The 11,820-nt window shown below is 35.3% G+C and overlaps 1 protein-coding gene across 1 annotated transcript in view; it reads right to left on the bottom strand.

The window, feature by feature from the left end:
• Nucleotides 1-467: 467 nt before the first annotated feature.
• MMP20 (matrix metallopeptidase 20) overlaps nucleotides 468-11,820 on the bottom strand; it is a 54,530-nt gene continuing 43,177 nt past the window's right edge. The window contains 2 exon segments of the mRNA XM_082410098.1: nucleotides 468-583; nucleotides 1,549-1,652. Of these exon segments, the coding sequence (XP_082266224.1) occupies nucleotides 483-583; nucleotides 1,549-1,652 (205 nt within the window). The 3' untranslated portion in view covers nucleotides 468-482.

Raw genomic sequence — 11,820 nt, 5'->3', positions numbered from 1 at the left:
TGTTAAAGTAAAGACGGATACATTTATATTCATCATAACAAATGTTAAGGCCAAAAAAGCTACTGCTTGTAAAGAATTATTATAATTTGTATAGTAATGCTATTTCCTATTAAAAGAATTATAATACGTGTCAGGGAGTCCACAAGTAGGCTTCTTCCTGGAAATAAAAACCAAACTTATCAATTTGCCTCAGTGTATTAGGTAAGAAAAAAATGACGGGTGTCTAACTGAAGCGTGCATTGTGTTGATTCTGATTTTGTGTAAAGTTGACCATATAGGAATTTTCCATTTGGATTAAAATTCTGAATCCAAAACTAAGAACCAGTTTAGAAGCATAATTATTTTCAACAAATTCTAAATTACCCTTAGAATTGAAGGCCATGGGAAGAATACGTAACCTGAATTCTGATTTAGTCCTTAAGATCCGGTTACCAGCTGCTCTCGGTCATCTTCGTTCCTTAGGAAAGACTAGACTTTTCTATTTAGCAACCAATCCAGGAACTAGATTTCAGCACACTAACCACATCTTCCTTCTCTGTATCATACTGGTACATTTTGGGTCCTGAAAAGAAGTAAATGTAGCCTAAAAGAGACAAAGTTGAAATTATGGTTACTGAAAATGACTCGCAAATTTATAAATGGGATTGTCTTGTAGTTGTAACTTTCTTGAGGTATCACCAAAGGGGGACTGAGAACGTGTCAGGTGGCAGTTAGCTAATCCTCTGCACAGCTCTCTCTGAGCCCTAGAACTTGACACCCCTAACATGTCGATCATCTCTCATCTCTCTGCTCATGCCAGAGGTGCTTTTTGCTTCTACTCAGGTTGTTCCCCTCCAGGAAATCCAGCCCCTGCTGTTTTCTTTCCCTAGTCAAACCTCTAACCATTCTTTAAAACCCAGCTGAAGTCCCACCATGAAATCTACAGCACCTGATGCCTGTTTTGATCTTTTCTTCCTCAGATCACCTCTTGCAATTATTGTGAAGACTACCACACAGTTCAATACTAAATTATAGATTGTCTTGTTTTCTAGTAATTTCATCTGTGTTGGATGGAGGGTCATTTCCCAAAGAGAATAACCATTCCACAAGTGCAGAGACCATATCAAACTGTCTTTGCGTTTCTGAACAGTGTCCAGCTCTGTGCTATGTACTCAAGAAGAATGTTTTGACCGATTCAAAAGATCCAATTAAACTTATTCAACCCAGTTCAATTCAATTCATCTTTCCCAGCTATGTGTTGAATTTCAGGAGTGTGCATTTTAAAGATGAAAAAGGTAATTTTGACTGGACGGCCTTTATGATGTAGCTGACTAATGCACTGAAGCTATACTTTTAAAACTTTCCATTTGTAAAGAAAGAACCATAATGACAGACTTTTTATACCCTTTCTGGTGGTTAATCTTGTTAGCTAAATTTATAAGGGACTCAGGGACAAAAAAATAAGAACCAAGGACTCCCATTTGAAAATCCATCTTCTTCTATGTTAAAGCAGAGACCAGATTTCTTGTTACAATTTCTACAAAGAAACTTTTTGGTGGAAACACTTACCATTTAACTCCACAGCAGCATCTATTTGGCCATTAACTCCTGAAAATTCTTCTTCAGTATTCTTTGGATAGTCTTTTTCCATTTTCCTTTTTCGTTCATCATAGCTGGAAGAAATATTATTTCATAAATATATAAACAAGAAGTATTTATTGATTGTAGAGGGCACTGTGCTAGTCAGGCATATTTAGCCAGGGCTGATTTATGATTTACTTTAGATCTCTCTCTGTCTCTCTGTCTCTGTCTCTTTCAAACACACACACACACATACACATATTCTGCCATTTCTCTCCCAGTTTCCAGAGATTCTGGGAACACTAGTTTGGGAGTCATTTGTTCTAAACATTCTCTTTAAAAAATTGCCAGATATATTGTTTAGAAGTAGTTATATTGTTTAGAATTATAGGATCATATTTCTATAATTAACAAAATACTGCCTTTCAATGGGAACTCTACATATATTTTTAGTGCTTTATTTACTGTTGCAATTTCTGTCTCTCTTATGTTCTGTATGTATGAATTTCTTGGCTTACCAAACAGTTGAAAGCCCTTCACAGAGGCTTTCATTAATGAGCTTCTTGCTGTGTACCCATAGAGGAGGGATTGAACAAATAATGCACAGTGAATGAATAAATAAATGTGTGAATGCTCAGTAGATAAAGACAAGAAATGAGAAAATCTGGAATAATGGAGACTTTGCCTTTTAAATTGTTTTAATTGAATTAAATTGTTTTGTTTCCTAGAAAGATTATACAACTGACCAAAGAGTAGATTAGGTTTTTTTTTTTCTGAATCCACAGCTACCATGCAATGATAACTCTGAAGATTGGTTAATACATCTCTTTGTGATCTAAATTACCCCTTGTAGAAAAGACTGTGACTTGTATGAATCAGTATGACTTGTATGAGTTCAGCATGTAGGCAGGGCAGACTCTTTTCCCTTCAAGAAGATTTCATTTAAAGTGTGAGAAAGTCCCTTCTTCATTAGCATAGAGCCCCCAATGCGGACATTCCCAAGGTGGACACGCCACTCCTTTCCCACCCAAAGGTCAATTTCTCCTGTGACTGGGCCACTGAGAGTTTCCTGCAGCAGCAGATCACATCCACCTTCTCCTGAAATGTGCCTTTCATGTGACTATGGCTGCACAGGCCAGGGGACAGATCTTTCATGATACTAAGCAGATCAAATGTTGGGAAAGAAGTATTCAGGCTGAAACTGACTAGTGGGCTGAGGTGCTTTATGGGGTGTTGAGGATAGGAGTGGAAGCTAAATCCTAGAAGTATCAATAGGAGTCCAAACTCCCTTTCCAGGAGAGCTATTAGAATCTTCCAAGTAGGCCAAGGGGAAAACCAAGCTATATGAGTTACTGTAAGCACAAATAAACATGGAAGACATTTACCATATTTTGTTGTCATCAGAAGTGCCAATAAAGAGTGGGGACAGGACACCTGTATGATATTAGAAGGAGTGGTTGCAAGGTATCTGGACTGTAATGAGGGAAAGACTGGAGAGAAAGAACAGACAGGCATATTGCCTCTCCCATGGCTTGGACTTTTTTGTTCACTTTGTTCCAGTGTCTGAAATCTAGAGTCAGACACTGAAAGTATAGGTTGTTTACATATTAATCTTTGTTCACTAGGTTTTCTTCTCTCAATTCCCTGAGGCAGCTGTACTGGGAAAATGGATGCTTTGAGTGAAGGGAGTGAGGAAGATAATTCTAAAGCTTAAAATATTTGGGGAGAGGGATGCAAAAGGAAGAACAAAGAAGTGACCAGGAGACATTTGGTGTCTGTAGATATAGAGGGAAATGTGGTGGGGGGATGCCAGAGAACATGACATTTTGAATTCTTTGCTTAATGTTGACTCCTAAGCTCAGGGAAAATGGTGAAATGCCTTTCATGTCTTTATCCTCTTTTGTCTGCTCTGAATAGAGGATTAGAAGCTGAGCTATTATAATTAGAGCTATGCCTTACCTTTGTGTTCATTAAACATTTATGAGTGATTTTGAGAACTTAATCACAATTTATATTGTTTTATGGCAAAATGTGTTCTCAGTTCCAAACAAGTGACTGACTAAAGAATATCTATAGGGAAACCTATTACAAGTTGGGATCTGCTTGTATTATATTTAAATTGGATTGAGAAATCTGGAAAGTATGAAAGGAGAGAGTAAAGATCTTTTCTGAGACTAGAAAAACCGTTTAAATAATACAGGAATAAGTTTTAAAGAGAAAATGATGACTATTAATCCAATAGAAAGATCTGAAAAAGAAATCTTTCTCTTTTTATCTGTCTGCTTAGTTTGCTAAGGTGGGTGATGGTGACATCTAAAATCTTATATATATATGTTCAGAGGATAATGGAGGTAATAATATTATATGTAAATAAAATTTCAGAAGAAATTTTAGAGACGCAATGTTTGGCTGAGAATTTTAATTTTCAATTGCATTTATAAAAACGTAGGCAAAAATTTTGGCAAAACTGTGAAATCATTTTTTCTTTCCTCCATCCCTTCTACCACTTGTGTATTTAATAGTCCCTCTCCCTTTCTGCCAACCCCCTCTCTGCCTTCTTGCCTCTTATCCTATAACAGCTTTCCAAAGAGTATTACTCTCAATAAAATCTATCTCAAAGTATCAGTCTGACACATAAGTCACCATTTTAAGATGAGCTGATAACATGTATATTTCATTTGGACCTTTTACGTAGACACTGTGTAGATGGGCCTACATAATTAACATAGGGTCACCTACTTTTCATTTTACCAAGTAAGAACATTACCATCAACCCTCAAAATAAAAATTACCACCTATTTTCACTATCATTTCACAAAGAAAAGAAACTTTAATACTAAAAAAGGCAGAAAGGACATAATCTCAGAATAAAAGATGGTTTTTGCCAATAATACTGACCCAGATCACACCCCCCAGTGTTTATTATATTGTGCTATTTTTATTTTTCTGTGGACTGCTGAAAACTTTGTGATGATCTAGCCCTTGGTTTTTGGACAGATATTTGAGGATTTCTGTTATAGAGCAAAGAGTGTACAGTCAGATGATTCTGGGTTTGAATTCTGACTCTGTTACCTGCTGGCTTTGTGATCAGGAGAAAGTGCTCTGAGCTCTGAGCCCTGGTTTCCTTATCTGCAATACAGTAGTCATGAGGATGAGAGAAATCACACACACACACACACACACACACACACACACACACACATGTGCCTGGTACATGTCAACGTGAAGGTCTGGCCCAAGCTATAAGACTTTGTAGTTTATTTTGGTCCCAAGAACCAATAACTGACTGGCTAGTATGACGTTTAGTGAATGTTGCCATTTGGTCTGGGATCCTAAGTCACCAAAGAGTTTAGTCTTTACCTAATTTTTAAAACACACTTCATTAGGATAACATGCAATAGTAGGCAAGGTTGAGAAGAGGAGAAAGGAGGGCTAGAGAATGTTGGAGGTAATCCAGAGACCTCAGCAGGAAAGGGGTTAGGAGGTCTACTAGTATGTTGAGGATTTGGCTGCGGGTAAAAGAAAATAAAATTATATGACAGGATGAGAATTATGGGCATGGGTATTTTAATTGACAGTAAATAAATAAATCAATGGTGAAGAGAATAAAAGGTGACTATGTATGGTAGATGGGACGGATCTCTGGATTTGGATTCAGAGGGCATAAAATATAGCCTCAGATGGACTATTTTTAGCTGTGTGACCTTAATCTAATCACTTAATCTCTTAGATGCAATGTTTTCAACTATGAAATCGAGGTAGCAATACCTACTTCTCAAGATTGTTGAGAAGGCAGGTGGGAAAATGAGAGAATATGAGAAAATACTCAGTGTGATTCCTAACACATAATAAACCATCAATATTTGAATACTAAGAAAATATTTATTGTAAATATACTAGATACCTGCTAAAATCATTGCATACGTCTTCTCATTACTGAGGTCTTGTTTGTGAAACCTAAATACCAACTAAAAATGATTGACCAGTAACTATGTTTATTTCCTTTAAGGGTATTTGTTTCATCATTTAATATTGATCAATAGGTATAGATATTAACTAAATCATTACTGACAGTGACACTTTACTAGCGATATTGCCATAGATATCTGATGTGGTTTTTCATATATATTACCTTACTCTCTACCTTTGTAATCTAAGAATTTGGGGACTATATTGGTAAAGTACTTGCATATTGTTTAATTGTATGCTCAGACCTCAGATTTGTTAGGAATTTCTGGTGTTTTCATTGTGATGATTTCTAACTTATGTCAATGGCAAAACTTAACTCCATTCTGCCCTCTTTGAAGTACTCAATAGGGAGTTCAGTCTGCTAAAAGATGCTTAAAGAAAATGTGAGAAAGGATGACAAAAAGAGGAATTTATTGATAAGTATTTATGGTATATGTTTCAGGAAGTTTCTTCAAGGAGACCTTTTTAGTGAAATCTAGTGGAATTTCTAGTGGAATCCCCTTTGAAGTTAATAATCCACTTCTAGCCAGGAATCACATGGCTTTCATGGAGGAAGGGACCTTTGTGATCTCACTAGAGAGGGCAGGAGGGAGAGTGGTCAGGAATGAAGAGAAGGGAGAAGAGTAAGAAGCTGCAATGTACCATCCTAATAAGGGTCAGGAACCAGGTCCCCATGAGGAAAGTGACTGTGAGAAAATTCTGGAACAAAGAATTAATAACAATGTTGAAAAGTATTGATGGTCTCAATTACTATCTTATTGTATGATGAAATGCAAATTTATATCTCCAGCCTGAATTCTCTGAATTCAAGACCTGTATTTCCAACAGCCTTCCAGACATTTCCATTCTTCAGTCTCACTAGCATTTCAAACTACATATGCACAAACTGGAATTCTTGTTTATTCCTTTAATTTTGCTTTACTTCTTAATTTTATTCTTTCCCTATTGAATGGCCTTAGCTTCCTTGTAAAAAATCAACCGAGCATAGATATATGGGTTTATTTCTGGACTGTCAATTTTATTCCATTTACCTATATGCCTATTCTCATGTTAGTATCACATTCTCATGATTACTTTTGCTTTCTAGTAAGTTTTGAGATTGAGAAGTCTGAGCTCTCCAAATTTGTTCTTCTTTTTCAAAATATTTTGTCTATTCTGGGTCTTATGAGTTTCCATATAGATTTTAAGATCAGCTTGTCAGTTTCCCTGAAGAAACTGGTGATATTCTGATAGGGATTGTGTTGAGTCTGCAGATCAATTTGGGGAGAAACTGCCATCTTAAAAACATGAAGCCTGACCCATGAACATAAGATATCTTTCCACTTAGATCTTGTTTAGTTTCTTTCAACAATGTTTTGTAGTTTTCAGATTACAAGTTTTCTACTTGTTCTGTTAAAATTTATTTCTTAGTATGTTTTTCTTCTTGATGCTATTGTAAGAGGAATTGTTTTCTTAATTTCATTTTTGCATTGTTCATTGAAGTGTATAGAAATACAATAGATTTTTTTCATATTGAACACATACTCTGCAAACTTGATGAACTCATTTATTAGTTATAACAGCTTTTTTTTTTGAGGATTCTTTAGGCTTTTCTATGTAAAAGATTATATGACATACAAAATAAAGATAATTTTACTTTCTTTCCAATCTTTTCTATCATTAAATTTTTATATCATTCATTCTTGCTTAATTGCCCCTCTAGAACCTCCAGTAAAATGTTGAATAGAAGTGGTGAGAATGGAAATTTTTGTCTTGTTCCTGATATTAGGGGGAAAGCATCCAATCATTCACCACTGAGTATGATATCAGCTGTGGGTTTTCATAGATGCCTTCTATCAGATTGAAAAATTTCCTTCTATTCCTAGTTTGCTGAATGTTTTTATCATGCAATGGTGTTTGATTTTGTCAAATGCTTTTTCTACATCTATTGAGATGATCATATGGTTTTTAATTTTTTTATTCTATTGGTATGGTGTATTATATTACTTGATTTTCAGATGTTAAACCAACCTTGCATTCCTGGGAAAAAAATTCCCCCTTGGTCATGGTGTGTAATTCTTTTTATATGTTTCTGGATTTGGTTTGCTAGTATTTTTGGAGGATTTTTGCATCCACATTCACAATATATTAGTGTGAAGTTTCATTTTCTTGTGATGCCTTTGTCTGGTTTCCATATAAGGGCAATGCTGGCCTCATACAATAAATTGGGAAGTATTCCTTCCTCTTCTATTTTTTGGAGGAGTTTGTGAAAAATTGGCAATAATTCTTTAAATGTTTTGGTAGAATTCACCAGTGAAACATGTAGGCCTAGGTTTTTCTTTGTGGATAATTTTTAAAATTATGAATTAAATATCTTCACTGGTTATAGGTGTATTCAGGCTGTTTATTTCTTCTTGACTCAGTTTCATCTGCATCTTTCTAGGAATTTGTCTGTTTCATCCAAATTTTCTAATTTATTGACACATAATTGTTCATTCCTTTATAATCCATTTTGTTTCTGTAAGGTTTGTAGTAATGTTCCCTCTTTCATTTCTGATTTTAGTAATTTTGGTCTTTTTTTTACTAGGTCAATTTAGTGATCAGTTTGTCAATTTTCTTGACCTTTTCAAAGAACCAAATTTAGTTCTGTTGATTTTCTCAAATTGTTTATATATTCTCTACTTCATTTTCACTGTAATCTTTATTATTTCCTTTTTTCCTGCTTATTTTAGGATTAATTTGCTCTTTTTTCCAGTGTCTTAAGTGGAAAGTTAGGTTATTGATTTGAGTTTTTTCTTCTTTTTTAATATGGGTATTTACAGCTAGAAATTTCCCTTTGAGCACGGTTTTAACTTCGTCAATAAGTTCTCATATGTTGTGTTCTAATTTTCATTCATCTTTAAGTATTTTCTAATTTCTCTTGTGATTTCTTCTTGTCCCATTGGTTGTTGAAGAGCATGAAGTATAATTTCCACTTATTTGTAAATTTTCCAGTTTTCCTTCTGGTATTGATTTCTAGCTTTATTCCAATGTGGTCAGAGAAGATATTTTGTATGATTTTAATGGTTTTAAATTTACTGAGGCTTGTGTTTTGATCTAACATATCATCTGTACTGGACAATGTTCTACATTCACCTGAGAAGTATGTGTAGTCTTCTTTTGTTGAGTGAAGTGTTCCATAGATATCTGTTAGGTCTAGTTGGCTTATAGTACTGTTCATGTCTTCCTTTCCTAATTGATCTTGTTGTCCAGTCGTTCTGTCCATTATTGAAAGTGAAGTATTGAAGTCTCCAACTATGATTATTTCAGTTGTGGTTTTCTCCCTTCATTTTTGTCAGTTTTTTTTCTTTATCCATTTTGGGGCCCTGCTGTTAGGTTGTCTTATATTCCTGGTAGAGTAATGCTTCTATCACTATAAATGATCTCTCTCTATTCCTAGTAATACTTTTTATTTTAAAAGTATTATTTTAATACGTTTTGTTGCCTGGTATTAGCATAGCCACCTTGGCTTTCTTATGGTCATTGTTTGCATGATGTATATTTTTTCCATCCTTTTACTTTCAGTCTATTTGTATGTTTGAGTACACAGTGACATCTTGTTTTTTTATCCAGTCTGACAACCTTTGCAATTTGATTAGATTGTTTAATCTATTCACATTTAATATTATTGATATAATTAGATTTAAATCTGCCATTTTGCTTTTATTTTCTACAGGTCTTATATCTTTTTTAGTTCCTTTTCTCCTCTTTAATGCTTTCTTTTGCTTTAGTGAAGAATTTCCAGTGTACCATTTAAATTTCTTTCATGATTTTTTTACTTTATTTAATAAAGTTATTTCCTTAGTGGTTGCTATAGAGCATACCATATATATATTTTAACTTAACATAAGCTGCTTCAAAGTTTATATATAAATGTATATTATCTTTCTATATGTTATAGGCCCAACCATACAACTATATATATATATATATATATATATATACAGCTTTATACAGTTAATTTTAATTAATTTAAAAATCAGTTAAGAGAACAAATACACATTTATACTATCTTTTATAATTACATAATTACATTTACTGGTACTCTGTTTTTTTATGTGGATTCAAAATTTCAAATAACTGTCTGGGGTTACTTGCTGAAGCCTGAAGAATTTTCTTTAGTACTTCTTGTAAGGAAGATGCTAACAACAAATTCTCTGTTTTTGTTTATCTGGGAATGTCTTTATTTTGCCTTCATTTTTGAAAGATAGCTTTGTATAATATAGGATTCTTGGTTGAGAGTTTTTTCTTTAAGCACTCTGAAGATGTTTCCCACTACTTTCTGGCCTAACTGGTTTGGCTGACTTCCAGTCTTGTCCCCCTCTAATCCAGTCACACTGCTGCCAGAGTGATATTTTAATAACACAAATCTTAATGGGTTACTTCTTTGTTTAAGACATTTAAAGATATCCCTCTTTTCTATAAATTAACACTGATCTCTCTAGAAAGGCATAGGCCCTCCATGATCTCCGTCCTTGGGCCAAATTTCTCATTCTAGCCCACGTTCTAATCATACTGAACTGCTTGAGGTTTTCCTCCTATACACAGGCTTTTTTATGCATCAGTGCTTTTGTTTCAACTGCTCTCTCTGCCTGGAAGCACCCTGCCCCTCCTGTTTGGGAAACTCCTACTCAACTCTCAAGATGAAGCTCAGTCACTGCTTCCTCTAAGAACTCTTTCTTGACAATTTTCTAGAATTGGCCATTTCCTCTTTGTTTGCCCCACTGATCCCTGTGCAGTCTTTTACGAGGCCACTTGTGGCACCTGGATTGCTCTTAATTACTTATCTATATATTTACCCTCAACTGTAAGACTTGTTGAGGGCATTAATAACACCCAATATGAACTGAGTACTTACTATAGGACAGGCATTTCACATTTTTCTCATTCATTTCCACAACTCAATGAAGTAGATATTATTTCTGCCTCCATTTTGAAGATGATTAAACTAAAACAGAAAGGTGATCCAGGTTGCCAGATGACTGCTGTTAGAGTTGACATTAACACTCTCTTACTCTTGTCTACACTCTTATAAACAGCAAACTTTGTGCCTTCTCATGTGTCAAGGTCCCAGTACAGATCCTGACATGTAATCATGCCCAATATATGTATGTTGAATGTGGTAGTTTGGCAATACATTAAAAAAAATAAGATTAAAAAACCAAGATTTTGAACTCCACCCATCTTTTAAATTTTTATTACTTATTATTTATTTCTCTATGGTGACTAACTATAAAATCCGTAAATAAACAGATCCAGTTCCAGTATTCTTGGGGTATCTAGGAAGGAAAGAATTCAGAAGACTGTATCCTATTTTGCATCAATCATGCCTCCATATATATAGAAAGAGTGATTTAGGAGTGGAAAAGGGCTGGAACCTGTAGATTTGTAAGTCACTTTACACAAAATTTAGAAAACACTGACCATGTCAAAGAATGATGGAGTTGATTGCACCTCCCCGTCCTCCCCCCCACCCCCACCCCAGTTCTCAGAAACTCCATGGTGTAATCACTGCTCTGGTATTAGTAGGCAAGGGAGAACATCTATAGGGAGAAATTAACCATAGTTAGTGGAAGTAATGTAAAGAAAAAAACTGGCTGGATCACTGAGGCCTTCTAGGAAAAGAAAAGGAAGGAATGAAAGCAAACAAATGTGTGGGGAAGTAGCCCTTGTTAGTAAAGTTTAACCAGTATGTCATTTGGTAATGTAGCATGTGACGGCATCAGCATGGCAGAACCCCCTTTTGGATTTCACTTTGTAATTCTGTGGGCTGCTCCTCTGTAAGTTACTATCAATAGTACACTGACATGTGGGTTCTTACTCTTACAGCCTGAATCAACCTGGCCCCAAGCTAACACTCAAACCTCAGTGGAGGAATTCTTCAGTAGTTTTCTCATGCCATTTCATTCACTAAAACGGGTCCCCAGCCCTAGGGGTTCATGGAGAATTTCCCTGACAACCTGCATATCCAGAGACTTTTCTTCCCTTGGCACATTATTTGTGTCGCAGACTTAACTAGCATGAGGACCAAAGAAGAACCTGAGGAATGACTAAGGAAAATAAATCCTAACACAATGTCAGTGGGTGTTAATAGTAAAATTATTGGTCTGTAACTTGAGGCTTCTGTATTTTTTGAGTGTGTCCATGTGCTTTACCTATAGAATTCCATTGCCTCCTTTGCTTTTTCCTTCCAGCCCTCTTTCTTCCTATTTAGAATAGGATGTAATGGCTGAGGCGCCATTGGCCACCTTGAATCCTGTGGCAACCATGAGA

Source organism: Balaenoptera physalus, assembly GCF_965194825.1.
Source record: "Balaenoptera physalus genome assembly, chromosome: 10".
Classification (NCBI taxonomy): domain Eukaryota; kingdom Metazoa; phylum Chordata; class Mammalia; order Artiodactyla; family Balaenopteridae; genus Balaenoptera; species Balaenoptera physalus.
Note: the sequence above shows the minus strand (reverse complement) of the source record. Positions and strands in the feature narration are given on the sequence as shown.